The sequence below is a fragment of the Herpailurus yagouaroundi genome, unplaced genomic scaffold (assembly GCF_014898765.1).
Source record: "Herpailurus yagouaroundi ecotype Mexico unplaced genomic scaffold, PumYag 77, whole genome shotgun sequence".
NCBI lineage: Eukaryota > Metazoa > Chordata > Mammalia > Carnivora > Felidae > Herpailurus > Herpailurus yagouaroundi.
In genome coordinates, this window is record NW_024412388.1 from 32038506 (window position 1) to 32061107 (window position 22602).

Sequence of the window (22602 nt, forward strand, 5' to 3'; positions counted from 1 at the left end):
CATATCTATTCAAATTATGTAATCATTAAAAATGATGGCTATAAAGACTGTATAATAACACAGAACCAGGCAGATGATAAAACGTTAAGCAAAAAACTATAAAAATATAATATTCAGTGTGATTAAATTATATTTCAAAAAATTATTTGTAAAGAATAAAAATCAGAATAAAATATACAAGTTGTTAACAGTGGCAAAGGAGAGGAGGAAGATGGGAGGCTCAGATGAACAGATCAGGCCCAATAACAAAGACAACTGTATGGACAAACAGACACTAACCTTTTATGCCTTATTCCAATTACTAACTGGATGATTTACCCAAAACAGAATGTTAGAGTATTACGACTTTTTTTTTTTTTTTTTTTAAAAGATGGAGAAACTAAACATTGTAGGGAAAAAAATGTTTGCTTAAAAATCTCCCAGGAAGTTAACGGCAAAGCCGGAGCTGGACCCATGGATATTTGAATGTGATGTGTGATTCTGAAATACGCTGTGGTTTCTTCCTTCGTAAAATATATAGTAGTACTTACCTAAGGGGCTATTGTCAAGGTAACATGAAATAACACAGGATGGGACCACTACAGCACTGGCTGCACGGTATTCAATAAACATTAGCCTCTTTCCCTTCTGACTCTGGTGAACTGTTACTGTGCTGCTACATGGGAGGTTGAGGGGCAGAGCAGGTTGGAGAGGGTTGGAAACAAAAGAAAAGAGGACAGCAGCCAATGGGCCCCTCTGGCAGAACAGTACTTGCGATCCTGATGCTTTTGGGACCCGGCATTGCTGTTATAGCAGAAGATAACAGCCAATGGGAGTCCTGTCCGAAGACTAAAGTGGGCCCACTAAAGACTAAAGAGCACAAGACAGGCCATTGTCCTGTCTCCCTCTCCCCTGCTGTATGTGCTCATTCCTCTCACGCTGATAATTAGTATGAAACCATTCTAAAGCTTTCTACTTCATAGAGAGTAATTTGGGCCGTATCTGGGACCAGCTGCTTTTGGCAATGCACACATTAGCAGTAATTTCTGGCCTTTTAACCTAGTCCAAAGAAATGCCATGTCTTCACATGCTAGTTTTTAATCACTATGGGAACCTTCAGTTCTGCTCCAGCTCTGGCAATCTGCAGTATGTCTAAGGATACAAAAGGGCAAGTATACTTTACCTAAAACAATGGATGTACAGTAGTTATTTTAGTGTCTTTGAAACAAAAGGTATGTTTAGACATCAAGGAGACCTGTCAGGAGCTGGCTCAGAGTGCTGTGCCTTTAAGGTTGGAAGAAATTGTATCTTTTGTCACAAATTCATCTGAACAACTGGTCTTCCTGATTTGCAACTGTTGACTGATTTCAGATTTAGTTTTCTAGTTTCTGTATCTGCTTATGCTTAGATCTGCCATATTCGGCTGACAACATGTCTATCTCTAACTTAGCATTTATTCCATTTATTTAGTTTGACATCAAGTCCATGATTTCCCCAGCATCTTATCTTAGACTGCTTCCAGTTCTACGATTCCCTAGCATTGAAAGATTAAAGGAATGTGGCTTTAAAAGAGCACGGCTTTTCCCAGAGAAATTGTCCCTTGAATATTTCAAACTCACTTCTTTTGCTACAATCCTGCCTGCCACTACCTTAAATATGATTCTCATCATCTCTTGCCTTAATCACTGAAATGGCCAACTAGCTGGTTTCCCAGCCTCTAAGTTACCCACTCCCACCATTACCTCTATCCCTTACCTGACAGGTCATAGGGATCTGTTTACAACACAAACATGATCATGTCACTGCTTTGGTTAAAGCACTTGAGTGGTCTCTTCTTACTTGCTGGGTTAGGTCCCTCTGAACAGGCCCTGCTTATTACCTTACCTCATCTGATTTTAGTTTTCTGACATATGCCCTGCGTGTCAGTTTTCAGGATTCTCTCTCCCTGGCTTGTGCCTTGTACATGTGAGCTCCCCTCGAATGCCCCTTCCAACCACTTCTTCAGGTGGCTATCAACTCTAAGTGTCCTTTGGCAAATAACACAAATCTCAAGAAGCCCTCCCCAACTTCCCTCTTTTCACCGATTCAATCTGAACGGCATTATTTTGAAACTTCATTTGTTTCTGGGCAACTCTTAAATATTTCACTCTAAGTTTAACAACAACTATTTTATAAGCACTTATGTAACACATAACTTACAAGGATTTATGTAATACACATAAACTTAAACTGTTTTAATATGACCCATGAAAGACTCTCCTTCTTTATCACCCTATGAAAAACACATATCATCTAATAGCAAACCCAAATAAAACTCGAAGAAGTGACTTACTCTTACTATGCATCAATTTCCTTGTTTATTAAAATAACAGCATCAGACTAGAATGACTAATAACTCACATTTTTTGGAGAGTTTAGAATGTGCTGGCTGTTGCTCTAATATATGAACTCATTTAACTCCTTACAACAACTCTGTAAGAAATATTATTGCCTCCATTTTACAGATGAAGAAACTAAGGCTAAGGGAGGTTAACATAAGTTGTTCTAAGTCACACAGCTAGTAAATCTCTAAAAAGATCCTTCTATTTTGGAAGTTCTATGAGAATTCTATGTTTCTAAAAAATATTCAAATCTAAACTAAATGCAGAAGAAAGTCAAATCAGCAACAATTGTTTCTACTTTACATTCTATTTATTCATATCTCATCTCCCCTAATGAAACTATATTCCCTGTTATACCTAGCATACTTGCGAATACACAGTAGGAACTCATTAAATATTTCTGAATAGACTGCTGAATTTTCCATTTTTAGCCTCATATATTACACTAAAAGGCCAGGTATAGGTCAACAGACATTACTGGGATAAGTAATAAGATAAAGGAAATCCAACTGCTTCTCCATGTTAATGTGGAAAATAAAATTAATTTTTATTTTATAAAAATTTATAATTTTTATTATATATAAATATAATACTATTTAAAAATTTCAATGGGGTTGGGGCTAGCTCCTGCCAAGTTAATCAAGATGAGAATATTATTTTATTTGAGATATAGTAACATAATTCTGAAAACAAAGACACACATAAACAAATGAAAGCCAAAAGAAGAAAAAGTGTGGTGATACACTGTCACTAAAAAGTACAAGTAACCAGGGACACCTGGGTAGCTCAGTAGGTTAAATGTCTGATTCTTGATCTCAGCTCAGGTCATGATCTCACGGTTTGTGAGACTAAACCCTGAGTTGGCCTCTTCACTGACAGCGTGCAACTTGCTTGGAATTCCCTCTCCCCCCGCGCTGGGGGGGGCGGCGCCCCCCCCCGGGGGGGGGGGTCTCAAAATAAATAAATAAACATTTTTTTAAAAAGTACAAACGGGGCGCCTGGGTGGCTCAGCTGGTTAAGCGTCTGACTTCAGCTCAGGTCATGATCTCTCAGTTCATGTGTTTGAGCCCTGTGTTGGGCTCTGTGCTGACAGCTCAGAGCCCATGTCTCCCTCTCTCTCTCTCTGCCCCTCCCCTGCTCATGCTCTTTCTCTCTCTCAAAAATAAGTAAACATTAAAAAAAAAAAAAAAAGTACAAGTAACTAGATAGGCACTATAAGCCCTTATCCAAATAGGCTTCCAGGTGGCATAAAACAGAGAGACAGGCTACTGAGAGCTATTCCAAGAGTGGGAAGAAAAGACAGGCAAACTTGCATGTATTCAAAATATCCTTGGGGGATCCTACCCAGTGCCCCAGACGGCTTTCTTCTTCCCTTTTACTTCCATGAATGTTAAATTTCTTAGGAATATCTCAATTGGCCTAGTTGACTGCACAATTATATAATATATACAGGTGGCTCTACTCTACTCAATTATGAATGACTTCCCCTGTGAGAGCTACTGTATTTCATTTTCTATGACTGAACAGCTGGTTGTGACTAGCCTGGAAAACGGACTTCTTTTGTCCAGATGTACAGTAACTAGCTATTGGTGCTTTGAAGGGTCTATCTCCCACTCTCGATCCTTCTCCTTCTACCTCCAACACGTATCACAAACTCATCCCCACCTCATGAAAAAGGGCCCTGGAGTTTGCGGTAGGTGTCACCATGCATTTCCAAAATCACTGATGGAAACCTCTCACGTGAGAATCACACTTCACAATTCTGAAATTACTTTCACATTCATTAACTCAATCTCATTCACAATTATCTCAGACTCATTTACCTAATGGCTATCTCTAAACCTCATTTGAGGCACAAGGGAAATGAAGCGTGGTATAGTAGAAAAAACATGGATTTTGACGTTAGAAACCCATGGAGCTAGGTTCAGGTCCTTGCAAATCTTTTAACCCCTTTGAGCTATGGGTTATTATTAGGTTTGGTTGAGATACTGCTTGAGGATGTGGATATGATAAGCACTGTGTCTGATATAATTTAGGGACTTAACAAATTTTACTTCTTATTCCTGTTGGTAAACTTTCTGAGCTTCAGTTTCTTCCTATGTAAACCAAGGTCAAATACGGTAGTTCCCCTTTCTCCATGGTTCTGCTTTCCATGGTTTCAACTATCCATGCAGGCTGGAGGCAAATGATCCTTCTTCTGATGTACCAAAGTCTACAGTACCTAACACCGTCACAACGTCCCCTTTATTCACTTCATTTCATTAAGTAGGTATTTTATCATCTCACACCATCACAAGAAGGGTGAGTACAGTACAAGAAGATACTTAGAGACACCATATTCACATAACTTTAATTACAGTATTAAAACTGTTAATTAAAACTGTTCTATTAAAACTGTTCTATTAAATTAGTGTTAAAACTGTTCTACTAAATTAGTTCTATTAAATTAGTACTGATTGTTAATTTCTTACTATGTCTAACTTTACCATAGATACATATGTATAGGAAAAAGCATAATACATATACTGATAGGATTCAGTATCATCTGTGGTTTCCAGGCATCCACGGGGATCTTGGACTGTATTTCTGATAAGTGGATGGTGGGGGGGAGGGGGGATTACGCTCCTGCAAACCCCGCAGGTGGTTTGGAACCTTCTATGTGGCACTGAAAAGGTTAACTTCCTTTCTTATTAAAATGGTGCTCATTGAACATCTTTCTAAACAACATTATAAAAGGTGGTTAGTTTAATGTAATACCAAAATAGTAGATACACAAAAGGTTAAGCATTTTTATGATCTACATTCTTTTCCATGGCAAGTTACAAATGAGACTGCCTTTAAAGTATACTCTGACTACTGACCATGGGTATGTGGGAGAACTCAGCTCTAAGGCAGGCTTCCATGTTTCTATTCAGCTGATACTATATGATCCCTATTGGTTTGAATGAAGAAAAGCTATCTTTGGGAAAGAGAAGGAATCCTCTTATCTAATGAAAACTTTTCCCCGAGGAAAATACTTGGGTGTGTCACAACCTGGACAGTATGATAAAAAAGAACTGTAAAAGGACTTTCCAAATCTTGTGATTTATCATCCCTACCCTTCAGTAGCAGAGAAATAAAAAAAAAAAAAAGGTGCCAGAAAATTCTCCTTTCTAACATGGCCATTATGTCCTGAAGTTTGGTTCAACTTGTACTGAACCTAGATAAGGGGTAAGAAACTACTATAACCATTTTAAGTATATAAAAACAGAGGAAATGCAATCCCTCATTTTCAACATGCTAGGCAGTATAATGCTCTCTTAAGGGAAGCGAGAGTGCCAATCCTCTCTGCACTAGTCAGACCATCCCTGATGTGCGGAGTTTGCTCTGGGCACAACACGGTAAGCTGAAATGGGTCAAGAAGAGATCCAAGCTGATGAGGGGCTTAGAAACTATCCAATTTCAGATATAACTGAAGGAAAAAGGCCTGGAGGAACAAGAGTATCAAGAGGTGTCTGAAGAAGGCTTTGGGTGAAACAAGAAACAAAATTAGAGCCAAGAGATAGATACTGGGGGAGAGCAGTTTTCAGCTCAAATTTAGCAAGAACACTTTTAGTCATTAGCGCTATCACAAATGAAAAATGTTCACCTCTGGGAGGTTATAATCTCCCTGTCTCTGGAAGAATTTGAGTAAGGGCTGGATATGTAGTTATGGGGACGCTCTCAGGGAGAGGCCTGAATTAGGTCGAGGGTTAAATTTGATAACTTCTGAAGTTCCCTCTAACCCTGAGATTCTAGACTTCTATGACTTTATTTACCTTCCTGACATCTTATATTTAATGTTAAGGCAAATAAATAAACCTTAACCAAAACAACTTCTAGATAGACGAGAACATGGCAACGAGTGACTCTGAAGCCTTCACATGTTGCGAAGATAAGCTCACGATGGATACAAGTTTCCCAAGATTCTGATTTTCACTTGAAAGTTTAAATTGATCATTTACAGCAAATGCTTATAGGTTGTCTTCTTTAAAGTGACCAGCTCACTTAATTTTGGAGAGAGTCTGCCAAATATCCAAGTCGGTTTTTCTTTTAATTACACATGATGTTCCATGAAAAAGTGGCTACTTTAGCTTGCAACTCAAACAATCCCACAAGTGCCTTTTCCTGAGACAACCATTATACTTGGATATGTTAAAGATGGAGAAACTGAACACACAGAGGTTGATTTGAACCTAGATCGTTTGGTCTCTAAAGTTCATGCTCTTCCCACTATTTTACCTTGAAACTGATAAACAAGAGTGTATCCCCAAGTAAAGGAAGGAAGATAATGAACTAAATATGCCTACTTATAATAATGAAGGGTGTCAGAGTATTTTTGACTTCTAGGTTTCTCCAATAATCCTTAAGAGTCTTATTTGCCAAAAAAAATTCATTATCAGATCTCTCCTCTCTCTGGCAACAACACAGTATATGGAATTGAAAACTGATGTACAAAATGTTAAGTAAGCCCAACTTGTGTGTGTCTACATGACATAGAACATGAACAATGGGGGGAAAAAAGGAGCAGGGGGAAACCCATTTGGTTTATCAGTTTCCTGGACTGGGATCTTGTTTTCACTCACAGCAGTGTATCGTTGGCTTGGCATTGTAATTTAGAGGATGTGTTCTTTATTAGCTTTGCTCAACTTGGCTGGGTTCAGCTATGTGCTGCCAGCTGGGCTGATGCCAAGGCTGAAACTCCACTCCTCTAAATCAAGTTCACTTAATGCAGCATGGGTTGCCTCTTGTTCTGATCCAGCTCGGTTAACACTTTCGGTTCTCCAGATCTAGCTCCTTCTTTCCTGCTGGACTCTAATTCCTACAGCATGGGGGGAAGACGTCTACAACTATAAAGACGTTTCATTTTTCCTGTGAGTTTTTAAACTGATAAATCTACAGAGAGTGGGGGAAAACAGGAAAATAAGATCGTGCATGACAGGACCATAAGCCAACTTTAAGAACCTTCTACTACCGACAAAGGAGTGACTGGCCTTAGCTGTTGAGGGTAATAGGCAAGAGGATTTGGGAGCAATTTCTGCAGGTGTAGGGCTATGTGTTCTCAGAAGATGATCTGTGAATGTGTCTGGTGAAACCGAGGGCCCTCGGTGAAAGCACCCTGTGAAGCGCATGCTGGTCAGCCACACAGTCACACGAGCGCAGTCCAGCTTTCCATAGCGTAAGACAGTGAATCCCAAAAGCTTGAAACTCCTGCCTTCTTGCTGTATCACCCTCATACTCTTGCTTTTTCTTTGCTCTGTCAAAGAGTTTGCCAAGTTTTCCTCGTCTTCTTTCACATACATGGATGTTTATGGTCTACTTAGTAAGTCACTATTGAGATTACACCTGCAATATTTCCTGAAAAAAATCATATAATTAAGGGAAAAAATGTGACTACATAGAGCTTATATTATTGATTTCCAGTCCGGCTTTCCTAAAAACCACATACACTAGGGGATTTTGCTGGGGCGCCTGGGTGGCTCAGTTGGTTGAGCGTCCGACTTCGGCTCGGGTCATGATCTCACAGCTTGTGAGTTTGAGCCCCGCGTCAGGCTCTGGGCTGACAGCTCGGAGCCTGGAGCCTGCTTCGGATTCTGCGTCTCCCTCTCTCTCTCTGACCATTCCCCGCTCACGCTCTGTCTCTCTCTCTCTCTCAAAAGTAAATAAACGTTAAAAATTTTTTTTTTAACTAGGGGATTTTGCAAGTTGATATGTACTGATGCTGGCACATAGTAGGTGTTCAATAAAAGGCTGCCAAAGAAAACTACATGGGTCTAAGAATTCTAAAGAAAACAGTAGGTGTGGTCAAATCTATGAACTATTTAAGTCACATCTCACTATTTCCAGGAGTCTGACAGATGCCAGTTGTTTCATTACATGTGCCAAAAAACTGCTACCATTCTCAGGCATCTGTGGCTGGTGAAGGCAAGGGAACTGGGCAGAGCCGAAGGGGCAGCTTATGGGAGCTGGAAGAGAGGTATGGGACAGGACTTTAATGTCCTTTAGGCAGACATAATTACAATCAGTGGGAGAACCTAGATCCCCACTTCATAATCTAGTGTCTCATGTCACTGCCCCATTTTCCTATTTCTATTTGTGTACCATCAGCATACAATCAAGAGAAAGCCTCATCTCATAAATACATGTATTTTTTTGGACCAAAATAGAGCATTTAAACACTTCTGGCACAGTTTTCTTGAGATGTCCAGGCATCTAATTCAGATAGAACCCATAGCAGGCATCTCCCTGTGCTACCTGGCGCATAGCACATGAGCACATGCTCATTTTCTTTCAATTACTCACTCAACCTGGGAAGCAGGCACCTGTCTCTAACCTCCACCGAGCCTAGCACCACCAAAAGTGTGGCTCTACAACTGTCGGCCACACGGATGAATAAAGGCTGGAGTTTCTAGATGTGAGTAGAGTACAAGGCCACATCTGCGATGATGACAGAGATTGTGTGTGCATGCACATGTGTGGAGGAGGGAGGAAACGGTATATTAAATAAAGGCGAGGCCTGGAATTAGGATATCTGAGAAGGTAAAAAGGAAAACAGCCAAACAACCAAGTAGCTGTCCTCATTAAGGGCACCAAAAAAATTTGTTTCGCTCGTTGATCAATGTGCCCGCACTGCTAGTGACATAGTGAACACGCCTTCTCAGAGATAGGCACGGCATGTTGGTTGCTAGAAGTTTCCTATGGAGAGGACGCTCTCCTGCTTGCTGTGGCTGAGTAGCAAAAGAAGTGGGATGGAAGGGCAGGTGTAGAGCTGTACAAATGTTTCTGGAGACGAGTGGCCTTTGCCATCCTGACTTTTGGCCATAAGGTTTCCAAAATTTATAAGACAGAACGTTAGTTTAAATGGATTTCACTCTGCTGTGAAAATGGGAGTAGCACTCTCACTTTGGTAATTAAGGGAGTAGTGGCTTTAGATGCTGATGAACAGAAATGGAATCAGAATATTCAGCGTGATCTACTTCACTCAGCAAATCATTACTGAATAACTACCATGCGCCAAGTGCTGGGGAGATGAAGATGAATAACTTAGTTCCATTTAACAAGGAGTCTAGGCAGTAAGAAACCCTAACTTCCTAGACAAAATGAAAAGGAGAATTTTAGCTTTCTCATTAAGGCTTATACAGAAAAACTAGCAAAATTTCCATGTTGTAGGGGTAATTATTTGTTAAATAAGTAAAGTAGTTGCGACAGGTGTTCGACTGTAAGAACTCATATTTTGGGTTCTTTATTCAAAGAATATGTCCCCCCCACCCCCACCCCCCCCGCCAATCTTTTTATCCTTTTCACCACAATGTCACTGCCTCAATTCTCTCACTGGCATATTATAACAGCTTGTTAATAGGCACATCTGCCTCCACCTTCTGGAAGCCACCTATCCTTTCACTGTTACCAGAATGGTCTTCTAAAACACAAATCTGACCAGCGACTCTACAAAGCCCATTCAATGTCTCTCACTGCTTTTAGGGCAAAGACCCCAATCTTTAAAACAGTCTAAAAGGGCTCTTCTCCAGCCTTTCCGCTTTCCATTCCTCTCTCTCCATGCTACAGTCTAGTTGTCTAAGCATCTTTCAGTTCCTCAACACATTTTTTTTTTTTTTTTTTTTTTAAATCTTGGGCCTCTACTTCTCTGTTTCCATGGCTACCTAGAATTTTTCTTCCGGTGTCAGTCTGATGTCACTTTCTTTGGAAGCCTCCTCTGACCTCCACCTTCTAGTCTTCAAACTAGGTAGGGGCCCTTCTGTACTTTATCACTTTGAAGCTGTAATTTTCTATTTGTCTATACACTCCCCAACTGTAAACTCTAAAGGCAGACGCTCCCTCAATTAAGCCAATGACTAGCACTCAGCTGTGGCTTAGGGCTTAGAACTTGAATGAATGGATGGATGGCTGAAGAAAATCAACCCATTAGTTGACCTACGTGCTGTGTACATGCTGTGACCTACAGTTTAGCCTGGCTTGTGTTATTCTCGCCTCTACCCTGGTTTTTCCGTGTACAGTTTAGGATTACAATTTAACCAATCCTCTTTCTGACCCAGAATCCCAAAGTGGCTATAGTATAGTTTCCTAGATAGTTTTATAAGGGGAAGAGGCCATCCATAAAGTATGGAAAATACTTTTTAAATGTTTCACAGAAACAATGTGAAGAGATATTCTGAAAGTTGTGTTTTGAAGCATCAAATTCTTACTCTCTAGACTAGAGTAAAACTACTATTCCCCTCAACCATAGCACCGAGTCAGATTATGAAGCATTCTCTTTGTATGATGCCACAGGTAGAAGGGGTGGAATGAAAAGGTAGAGGAGGCCCGGCTGACCTTTTACTCCAACAGGTGTGCTCAAGGGCAGCACCTCTCCTGGACCCCATATTTGTATCAGCATATTGAGAGCAGCCAGACCCAGTTACACTCTATGAAGTCACAAGAACTTGGGAGTATAATCCAGACAGCAACACATTAATTTATAATAAAAACGTAAATGCGCGGTAGCTCACAGCTCACATTCTCTTCCTACTGTAAAAGTTGCATAGGAAGCTAAACTGTAATCTAAAATGGGCTCACCCAGATTGAAATCAGTGTGGATGTCAGGATGGTGAGAAGCCTAGTTAAGCGTTACAGTCGAGCCAAATGGACCGAACTCTCTGTTTTTTAAAGTTTAAAAAGTAAAACTTGCCTGTTTCAGTTTTATGTTAAGTCACACACACAAAAAGTGATGAGCTTAAAAAACAAAAACAATGCTTGCCTTTTATAACCAAGTACCCTGGATTAGCTGTAAGCTTTGTATTTGCTCTTAAGAGAGTTGGCTGGGCGCCAGAAGTTTAAGAGTTAAAAGGATTACTACCTCTTAGCAGAGGAGAAAATGGCCAGCGTGCAGGAGTCCCTGAGAGAGGCAGAGCCCTAGGTGGCTGGAGGGCAGAGCAAAGTGGTAGGTGAGCCGGACCCAGAATCGAGCAGGAGACAGTCACAGGGGTCCCTTGTTACCCATCCCCAAGAGCAGGAATGGACAGTATCACAAGGGTGGGAGGGCCATCGAGGGTCACCTAGTTCAACCTCTCATTAGGAATCACTTGCTCACAGACAGAAGTTTGTGGCCCAGCTGGGACTAGACCCTCGTTCAAAGCTCTGATACTCCCCAACACTGCTTCTTTCCTATTTCGTATCAGGATCTGGAAGCCAAAATCCAGGGTCTCAAACGAAGCTTTGAAGAAAGCCTGTAGGAGAATGGGGAGAGTACAGGGGGGACATGTGTGAAGGCAATATGGCTCTAAATGGCCTTGACAGCTGGTCCTACTGGAAGATCTCCATGACTTCTCCCTCTAGACTCAAATATCAACAGAACTAAGTCACTTAATCCTCTGAAATTTATTTTTCTCATAAATAAAATGTATCTGAAAATAATTATGCCTAGTTGAGAGTTACCAGGAATATAAAGTGAAATAACGCATGTAAAAAACACTGAATAAAATCGGTGTTTTTTCCTATTTGCTGAGAGCAAGAAACAATCTCATATTAGTTTGAATTTTTACCATTTGCACACGAATGGCCAGAAGGTAGGAAGGGAGGAGGAGACAGCATGATTAGAAAGAGAACAGGCTTACACAGAGAGAACATCTTGTTTTGAGAAAAGAATTGAGTAACCACATTTTTTCCACATTGGATCACTTGCGCCCTAGCCAGGACACTGAGGTGGCTGAAGTTCTGCTGTTACTGAACAGCCACACTGGAGAACCTACGGAGGGGGAGGGGAGGGGGGCAAGGGAACTGTTGGAGGAACCCTGGCTGCTGGAATGATGGCCAAAGGATCTGGTCTGGAAATGCCAACCAGAAGAAGGTCTCTCTCCACCTCTGAGCCATCTGCTGATCTGGTCATCTGCTGTTCAAAATCGCAGCTGTCCCCAGATACGCAAAGAGGAGGATGGAAACAGTCAGCAAACGCCTCTGGAAGCATCAACCACATAGTCGTATTTCTTATCAGCATGGTGCCCAGTCACAAAGGAATACCTGCCCAGCAACTCCTGGGCACAAAGACTCCCTGGTCTTGTGGCTGTGGAGAAACGCTACGAGATTTACAGTAAGCATGATGAAATTGCCTAGGCAAGAAAGTGAGAAGACCAACCTACTCACTGAACATAGCCAGGAGCACCGAGGTTTATCCTACTTGTCTCAAGTAAGCAAAAATGACTCCGCTACTATCTCCAAGGCACTTCTCTTCTCTCTGCTTCCACAGAAGATACTGCCTCACAGGGCTTGCCGAGGGACAGCAACGGGTTGTTTCTCATAGCAATCTCAGGTGCTTGTTTCTTGAAGCATATGGAGGAATAGCACTTTCCTGAGGCAAGAAGTGTGTCTGACCGCTGCCCTGCCCCATCTCAAGTTTTCCCCACCCCAGTGCCACCAACCTAATCCCAGCAACTCTCCCCTCTTCCTCGTCCACAGTCAGCACAGCACAATCCATTCTCCATAAGCAGTCCGAGGGAGTTTTCAAATAACAGCTTTATTGATATATACTTCATATGCCATAAGCTTCACCCCTTTAATGTGTACAATTCGGTGTTTTTAGTAGATACACAGATGTGCAAACACCTTCCCGATCTAATTGCAGAGAATATTTACCATATTGATCAAAGTGACCTCCCATTTCCCTCTCCCCCGTGCTACTGACAACCACTAATTTACTTTTGTCTCTGTGTTTTTGCCTCTTCTGGATAGCCCATACAAAAGCAATCATGCCACGTGTGGGCTTTTGTGATTGGCTTTTTCCTCTCAGTCTCATGTCTTTTAAGGTACATCTGTGGTGTAGTCTATTTCAGGACTCATTCCTTTTTATTGCCAAACAAGATTTCATATGAATATACCACCTTTAATTTATCTGTTCATCACATGATGAACACTTGGGCTATTTCCACTTTTTGGCTACAATGAATAATGTTGTCATGAACATACATGATACATTTTTCTATGGACATGTTTTCCGTTCTTTTGGGTGTATACCCATGAGTGGAATTGCTAGGTCACGGGTACCTCCAGGCTTAATACTTTGAGTAACTTCCAAACTGTTTCCAAAGTGGCTGCACCATTTTACAATCTCACTAGCCATGTATCCAATTCCTCCACATTCTCACCAACACTTGTTATTGCCTTTTGATTATATCTTACCCACGGATGTGAACCGGTATCTCCTTGTGGCTTTGATTAGCATTTCCCTAATGGCTAACGACATGGGAGTATCTTTTCAAGTGCTTATGGGCCTTTTATATTATCTTCTCTGCAGAAATGTCCATTCAAACCCTTTGCCCATTTTTTAATTGGGTTGCCTTTTTTATTGTTGAGTTGAATTCTGGATACAAGCGCAAGTGACTTTTTAAAAGTAAATCGGATCTTGTCACTCCCCTACATAGTACCCTCTAACAATTCCCCACATGTTTAGAATAAAATCCAAATTCTCACTCTGGCTTTCCAGGTCCTACAGGGTTTTGCCACTTTCCTTCCCACACAGCGCTCTAGAGTAGGAGCAGTCTTCTCTCTGCCCCTGAAACACATATGCTCACGCACGTCTCAGCACCATGATATGTATGCCCTGTCCTTGCTTGGAATTCTTTCTGATCATTCAATTCAAATATCACCTTTTCAGACAAATTTTCCTGAAAAGAAATTATATCTAAACAATCTCCTCCCAGGGTGCCTGGGTGGTTCAGTGGGTTGACCATCTGACTTTGGCTCAGGTCATGATCTTGCAGTATGTGGGTTTAAGTCCCGCAATGGGCTCTGTGCTGACAGCTCACAGCCTGGAGCCTGCTTCGTAGTCTGTGTGTGTGTGTGTGTGTGTGTGTGTGTGTGTGTGTGTGTGTCTCTGCCCCTCCCCCACTTGTGCATGCTCGCTCTCTCTCTCTCAAAAATAAGTAAACATTAAAAAAAATAACCTCCTCCCTCTGCCAAGAGGAATGAGGAAACTTTTGAGCATGATGGATATGTTCATTATCTTGATTGTGGGTCATGGTTTCATGGATGCACACATATGTCAACACTTTTCAAATGGTATATTTTAAATATGTGCCGTCTGTTTCACTTGTCTTACACTTTGATAAAGCTGTTAAACAAAAAACCCCTTCTCAGTCCACCTTTGCTGCCACTATTTTATTATACTTTATTCCTGAGGAGAAACTGGATCTGAAATCATCTTGTTTATTTCGTGATTTCGATGTTTATCACCTATCTCATCCCACTAGAATAGAAGTTCCAGGAGGGCAGAAGTGTTTTTCATCCTTGTAACTGCTGTATCTTCAGCTTGGCTCACAGGTAAGTGCTCAATAAATACCAGGCTAACTGAATGAATGAAACTGACAGAGGTTTAGAAAAGGGACTGACAGACAATAGGAAGGGTGACTTTCTACGCCTTCAGATTAACTAGCACTTTTAGACTTCAGGGATGAGATTCTTAGTATTTCTTCTATTTAGAGCAGCTATCTCAAATTCTATTCGGGATGATGTCCAACACCATCATCATTAGAAACATAATTTACTGTTCAATTACTCTGTGGCACTATTCTAGCATTTTATACATACTCTTCCATTAGTAGTGGTTATTTTTATAATAATAGCATTATAATACCAATAATGTGGCATATTATATATTATCTAGTAATTATAATAAATATAATACAGGATGTAATAACTATGATAAGAGCAGCAGTAATATAATAAAAACATTTGTTTAGCACTTGCTATTTGCCAGATATTATGTAAGCACTTTACCCATATCATCTCATTTATTCCTCACAATAACTTTATGAAGCAGGTGTTCTTTTACAGACAGAGAATTTGAGGTTTAGAGAGGCAAACTAACTGCCCAAAGCCACACGGCTGGCAAAAAAAAAAAAAAAAGGCAGAGCTGGAACTCAAACCTAAGTCTACTCTGCTTCAAAGTTCATGCTTTTCCCATTGTGCTACGGTGCTTCTCCAGTATCCTGATGCCACACTGCTACTCCAGCTCATATGCAAAGCCCCTGGGACCCGAGAGAGAGGTGCACCTTGAGACAATCAATGCTACTCAAACTCTGAAACAGGTTAGGAACAAAAGTGACAGGGAGGAAAAGCTAGTTGCCTGAGAATAAACTACGATATTTAGAGTAAGGAACTTTTACTTTATCCCAAACTCCACATCTAGCTTCCTTGGACATTAAATTCTTATTGTTCCTGATTGCTCTCGGGTAGACACTGGTGTTTACCTAAGCTGCCTACTAGTGAGGTTTACTGAAGATACGCTGACCGTGGGAGACCCAGGTAACCTCCCTTACCAACCTGGGTCCTGATTTCAAGAGCTCATGGATGAGCCTTTACCTTTAGTGCCAGGTGGCTGTAGGTTGTCTCCAGTCAGGGAACACCAGCCCACAGGGAAGATGTCCCGGGAGTCGAAGCGGCACCAGTAGTCAAAGGCCCCTCGCCACCCATCAAAAGTGACAAGCACCTCTGAGCCCCGCACCTCCCCAATAGTGGCTGGGCAAATGAAATGAGGGTTCTTCCTGTCCACAGCTTCTAGCTTCATTCCCATTTTGAAGAAGTTGTGGGAAGGCGAGGGTGGTTCCTAGATGAGAAACAGAAACATACAGACCTAGATGCAAACACAGAGTCTGTGTGCCCCAAGAGACTGCTACCAAATTTGGAACGATGAAAAAGTCACCGGCTGCTACCGAAGATTTATAATGAAAGTGTAGTCTTTCTTTTAAATGAATTTCAGAGTATACCAAAGTATTACTTTTTATGTCCTGACATTTTACCATTTTGATTCTGATTTTTTTTAAGAAATAAAAGGTAACATTTTTAAAGCTGAATCCCTTTTGTGCCCATTCCTCATGCATGTTTTCATACTTTACTATGTATGTATGTGTGTGGGTGTATATATACATATATGTGTGTGTGTATATATATATATATGCATCCATTTGCATACTTCAAAATTTTATATAAATGGTATTATACCATACATATCATTCTACAACTTTTTTGTGTGTGGTTAATGTTACTTTTGAAATTTACCTATGTTGATAAATTTAGCTCCAATATATTTCAAGTGCTAATAGTTCATATTCCGTTATATGTATATATCACAACATATTCATTCTATTCAGATGGACATTTAAGATCATTTCTAATTGTTCACTGTTTCAGGAGTTTCAGTGACCATTCTTGCACTTGTTCTTTTGCACACATGTGGAAGGGTTACTTTCGGGTATGTAAGTAGGAGTAGAATTGCTGGATTATAGGACAGATATATACATCCTATGCTTTATTAAGTATTGTCAAATTGCCCTCCTAAGTGCTCGTAACATTGCTCACTCTGTCCAACGGTGTGGATCTGCAGTGTAGTTGCAAAGATAAAGTTCTCAAAAAGTGTTATACACTCTATTCTTTCTCTGGTCTTACACTCTGATCCTGCACCAATAACAGGGTCTTACTAACATGGTCTTATTAAATGGGTATCTGGTAGAAAAAGTCCCCTACTTTGTCATTTTTTAGTATGTTTTTGGCTATTCTTTCTCCCTGATCTTTCATTATGAATTTCATATGATCTTTTGTATGAAAGCTGATACCATGGAATCAGCTTTTCAAGTCCAGAGAAAACCCCTCTTTGGATTTTGAGTGGAATCACAATGAATTTATAGATTAATTTAGAAAGAAATAACCTTTGTATAAATGATATTTAGCCTTCTCATCCATGAACATAATAGTCTTCTCCATTTAAGTATTCTTTAATGTAGATTTTTTCTTTAATATAGATTTTTAATTTTTCTTTATAAGTATCTCATGCTTTTATTAACATTTTCTAGGCATATTATTTTATTGTTATCATAAGTGCTATCTTTAAAAATTTTTAGGGGCGCCTGGGTGGCTCAGTCGGTTGAGCGTCTGGCTTCGGCTCAGGTCATGATCTCATGGCTTGTGAGTTCGAGCCCCGTGTCGGGCTTTGTGCTGACAGCTCAGAGCCTGAAGCCTGTTTCGGATTCTGTGTCTCCTTTTCTCTCTGCTCCTCCCGTGCTCGTGCTCTGTCTCTCTCTCAAAAATAAATAAACATTAAAAGAAAAAAAATTAAAAAAAAAAATTTTTATTTTCAAGCCACTTGCTGCTGTTAAATAGAAATGCAACTGATTTATTTATTTTTCTTTAAAAAATTTAATGTTTATTTATTTCTGAGACAGAGAGAGACACAGAGACAGAGACAGTGTGAACGAGGGAGGGGCAGAGAGCAAGGGAGACACAGAATCCGAAGCAGGCTCCAGGCTCCGAGCTGTCAGCATAGAGCCTGACGCAGGGCTCAAACCCATAAACTGTGAGATCACCACCTGAGCCTAAGTCAGATGCTTAACCGACTGAGTCACCCAGGCGCCCCTGAAACTGACTCTTAAAAACTGATCAGCTTGGGGCCCCTGGGTGGCTCAGTCGGTTAAGTGTCTGACTCTTGATTTCAGCTCAGGTCATGATCTCACTGTGAGATCAAGTCCCGCATCGGGTTCTGCACTGACAGCATAGGGCCTGCTTGGACTCTCTCTCCTTCTCTTTCTGCCCCTCCCTGGCTCACAAGTGGCACACACATGCACTCTCTCTCTCAAAACAAATAAACCTAAAAAAAAAAACCAAAAAACAAAAAACTTATCAGCTGATTTAATACCGAGTAGCTTATGCTGACTGATACACCAATTTCCTTGTCTGCTTTATTGATCAATTACTGAGTGACATATACTGAAATATTCATCAACAACTGTGGATTTTCCAATTTGTCTAAATTCTGTCAAATTTTGCTTTCATATCTCAGGCACTGTTTTTCAGGAGCATGTACTTTTTTTTTTATTAGATTGTGGCCTCTTTAATGAAGTCTTTCAGCGACAAAGTCTCCTTTGCCTAATGTCAGTATAGTTAGCATAGGCTTTCTTGACAAAGATTTGCCTGGTGTGTCTTTTCCTTCCCTTTCAACATTTGGTGTATATTTTAGCAGGGTCTCTTATAAACAGCATAGAGCTAGATTTAAAAACAATCTAATGGGTATCTGACTGAACTGATGAGTTTAACCTTTTTTGCGATAACTGAGATATTTAAATTTATTACAATTATCTTGCCTACATTTCTATGTAACTTGATTTTTCTGGGTTCCTTTTTCTCCTTTACAGTAAATTGAATTTTCTTCTCTTTTTACCCCCTCCATTGATTCAGATGTTAACCATTCTATTTAGAATCTTTTAGCAGATTGCCTTGAGACTGTAGCTGTGTAGTTGACATAATTCAGTCTAAAACTCATTATATGTACAGTCCCAAACAATCTCTACTCCTGAAATTTACCTACTCCTGAGTTAACAGGTATTTGATAATTTAGTTCCACATTGTTATTATACTTAGTTTATACAGTTACAGGCACTGCTTGCTTAGTTTTACCCACATGTTAAGCAATCTTTCCTCATCACTATTACGTCCATTCTTATTTTCTGGGTTCAATGATCCTCCTCCTGAAATAGATTTTTCAGTTGTTCTTTCAGTGGCTGAAAGTATCTACTTGTACTAGTTTGTTTGGAAATGTCTTGGTTTTGTATTTGTTCTGAAATAATAGTACAGCTAGATATAAAATTCTAGGTGGACAGTAATTTTATTCTCAGTACTTGGAAGATACTGTTCTATGATCTTTTGGTTTGTATGGCTGCTGTTTGGAAATGTGCTGTCACGCTACCTGTAACCCTCTGGAAGGTACCCTGTGTGATTACTTGCTCGGATCTTTTCTCTGGACTTCAATTAATACTGTGATGTTTTAAGGTATGTATTTGCCTTTATTGCACACTCTGGAAAATTCTGTTAATACCTTCTTGAATATTCCTATTCTCTATTCTTTCTAATTAGTCTTTCCGAAGTTTGTGTTCAGCATACGTTGGACCTTCTAGTATTATTCTCCTGGTCTCTTTTCCTTAATGTTTTCTACCTCTTTATCTCTCTGTGCTGCATTCTAGGGAAATTCCTTACATACATCTTTCAGTTAATTCTTCTTTATCTAAGTCCTAGTTTCTTATATACTTACCTATTAATTTGTACTTTTAACCATTAAGTTTCATTTCAATTTTTTAAAATATTTTTAAAAATAGGGTTTTGTACATCTCTCAACTTTTAAATTCCTTCTTTTTGTTCCTTAATCATTTTCAAATACTTAATTTATAATCTCTATCTGCTATTTCTATTATCTGGAAGCCCTTTGGTTATAGCCTTACTGTTTTGTTGGGTCCACTGATGTCTCATCATGTTGGGTTTATTCTGAGAGTATTTGAGGGCTCTGGAATTCTGAACAGAATACTCCTCTTCAGTGGTGCTTCACCTTTGGGACTCCTATGGCATTGTGTTGAAAGCAACCAAACCCTCTAGAGAGACTTTGGGTTTGCTTCTGCAGGCACTCAGAAAGAGCTCCATACAGCCCTGAAGTTCCTAGACAACACATGCGGTGTATCTGGACTTGCACGGGTTAGGCTGATTTATCAGGGGCGGTGACTCCCATTTGCATCCCACTGCAGAGCTGAGGCAGACACCTTCCTCAGCAGTATTAACAGTCTTTTCACTAGGAGGGACCACCTGAGGGACCTGACCTACTTGTCTGCGTGGCAGTCTCAGGGCCTGTTTCACTGCCCTGCACAGGCCCAAGTGCTCATCTATCCTACCACGGCTGCTAAGAGACAAGATCCTTAGAAAGTGAGACTGGCAAAGCCCCTTAAGGGACCTGCAGGTACAGTACGTCACACTTAACACTGGTTCTCCTTCTTCATTCTGGCCTCTGGAGAGTTTTCTAACTTTCTGGTAGCTCAGCAAAGCATTTAAAAGAATATTTGTGGGTCTCCCTCCCCCCGCCCCACCACCAATTTGATATATTCTATAGCGAAAGGGTTTCTAGGTTGCCCAGTACACTATATTCTGGGAACCAAGGTGCTCTTAGGGTTTAGACTTAACTAGCAGCATAGGCAACTCTAGTTCAGGCCCCTTGACCTCATTAAAAGAGTTCAGCTGAGAGCAGACCGATTGCCTCATCCTTTGGGAGACAAGAAAGGATGGATACGGGTTCTACATCCCTGTTCCACCACTTACTAGCCATGTGATCTTGGGCAAGTTCTTTATTCAAAAGTATTCATTTTCTTAGCTGTTAAGTGGAAATCATAATTCTTGCTTCAGAAAGTTAACTGTGAATATTAAATGAGATGGTGTATATCAACTCCAAACATCCTGTAGACACTCAAAAAATAGTCTCCTTCCTTTCTCTCTGTTTAGCATATGGAACTTAGGGAATTCCAAGATCTGGGATAAGAACAGCTCCATTAGATTTATATCATATTTTATGTTTTATTGATAAACACATTTTAACTTCCTAACGATCCTGTGAGGTAGACAGACTCCCACTTACAGATGAGGACAAAAGGACATAGCTTATTAATGGTGGAGCTGGGACCCAAAAACCAGAAATCCTAACTTATGGTGTAATTTCCTACAGGGATCATTGCTGCTTCATAAGGTACTAAAAAATCCTTCCACTGAACTAGTTTCTGAGAAGGCATCCTCAGGCCATAAATATAAAGTAGACATCAGGGGCTTAGTAAATGAAAGAATGTAAGCATTTGACCTTAGCAGTCTGCAGTGGTGATATCTGAAGGACACCATACCTTGTGGAAAATCCTGATGGGAGCCATCTCTGCTCCATTTAGTGTCTTCAAAAGGAACATGGGCCAAGAAGAGGCATTCAGCCGAAATCCTGCAGCAAACATAATGGGCGACAGATAAAAAAATAGGTTTCAAAGGGACTGGTGATACCAAGTTTTCCCTTTGGAATCCAGCTACTCCTGCCACAACCTATGCTGTGATAGTTACAGAGTCACAGACTGTTAGGAAAGGACTTACAGGTTAAATAGAAGAAATGCCTCATTAGACAGACATGGAAATGAGGCACGTGAGAGGGAATGTAACTTGCCCAAGGTAATGTTGCAAAGTAAGTAGTGGAACAAAATCCCCAACCAAGTTTTCGGGCTCTACGACAAGTATTATAAAATATGTATTATAATGTCTAAAAATCTTTCCTTGACAAGTCCAAAAGAGATGTGAGATAGGATCAACAAATACTTAGAAATGATCTAGACAGTGGGGCATGAAAGGGGATATGATAATCTCTTATGAAGAAACCAGGTACGTAACATGCTACACCCAATAAACAAGTAAATCTTTTCGGTTTATCATAATATAAACTAACTCACTATTTCTCTTTCTCTCACACACATGCGCGTGCGCGTGTGTGCGTGCGCGCACACACACACACACGACTACAGAACGCTTTCCAAAATTCATTTTTACTTAAACAATTAAGGATCAGACAATAATGATCATGGAAGGGATAATCCTATCCAAAAATATTCATTTTCCAAAAGAATAAAAAGAAGCCTAGAGAGATTAATTGTCCATTGTCGTTCAGCAAGTAAAAGCCAATAAGAATGTACCATTTAACTAGTAAATTGTAAAAATAAGATTGTTATCGGAGTTAGGTCTTCCAGCTAGAGTTCCAAAGGCCTCCTTCAGATTTGGCTTCAACTCTCTATCCTGAGATGCCCAAATCTTGTGCTTTTTGATAGTCTCCCAATCGCCCTCAGCTTTCCTATTCTTGACAAAAGAACAGATAGGCTGCCTCAAAGCTGTAGAGCTGGAAATAACAACAACAATGACATCTGTTATTACTGACCATTTGACTAGATATTAAGCCAGTCACCTTCCACAGTCTATCTACTCAAGACAACTCAGGAAGGTAGCTACTGTCTTCCTTTTATAGACGAGAAAAGAGGTATAAAGTAAACTTATGATTTCAAAATGAGCAAATTAGAAAGACAGGATTGAAACCCAGGCAGTCTGATCCTTAAGTCCACACTGCTAACTACTATGTTAAACTATCAGCGTGCAGGTAAAATGAAAAAGGGAAGAATCAGCTTTGGGGAATATTAATTAATAGCTATAATTAAGGGGGAGGGCATGGAGAGAGAGAGAAGAAAATGGAAATCAGAGAGTCATCACCCTGTACAATTAAACTGTCTCAAAGCTGGCTAGGCTAAGCCAAGTTCCCCAAGGTCAGAAGATGTCTTGATAGCTCCTTCACATCAACAATGGTGACAGCGATGCGGATGCTCCTATCACTTAATCTAAAATTGCTATTGTTTACTTTTTT

The 22602-nt window shown here is 40.3% G+C and overlaps 1 protein-coding gene across 17 annotated transcripts in view; it reads right to left on the reverse strand.

Moving 5' to 3' along the window:
• The window catches only part of SCMH1 (Scm polycomb group protein homolog 1), a 170118-nt gene that overhangs the window by 66387 nt on the left and 81129 nt on the right, over positions 1–22602 (reverse strand). For 14 of the 17 annotated variants that reach the window (XM_040469813.1, XM_040469817.1, XM_040469812.1 and 11 more), the window contains 2 exons: positions 21062–21150; positions 15729–15972 (listed from right to left, as the gene is read on the reverse strand). The exons of 2 other annotated variants lie outside the window; for them this stretch is intronic. In XM_040469813.1, coding sequence (XP_040325747.1) covers positions 15729–15972; positions 21062–21150 — 333 coding nt within the window. The remainder of the gene's footprint in view (positions 1–15728; positions 15973–21061; positions 21151–22602) is intronic. One more of the 17 variants, XM_040469827.1, reaches the window with a different exon arrangement.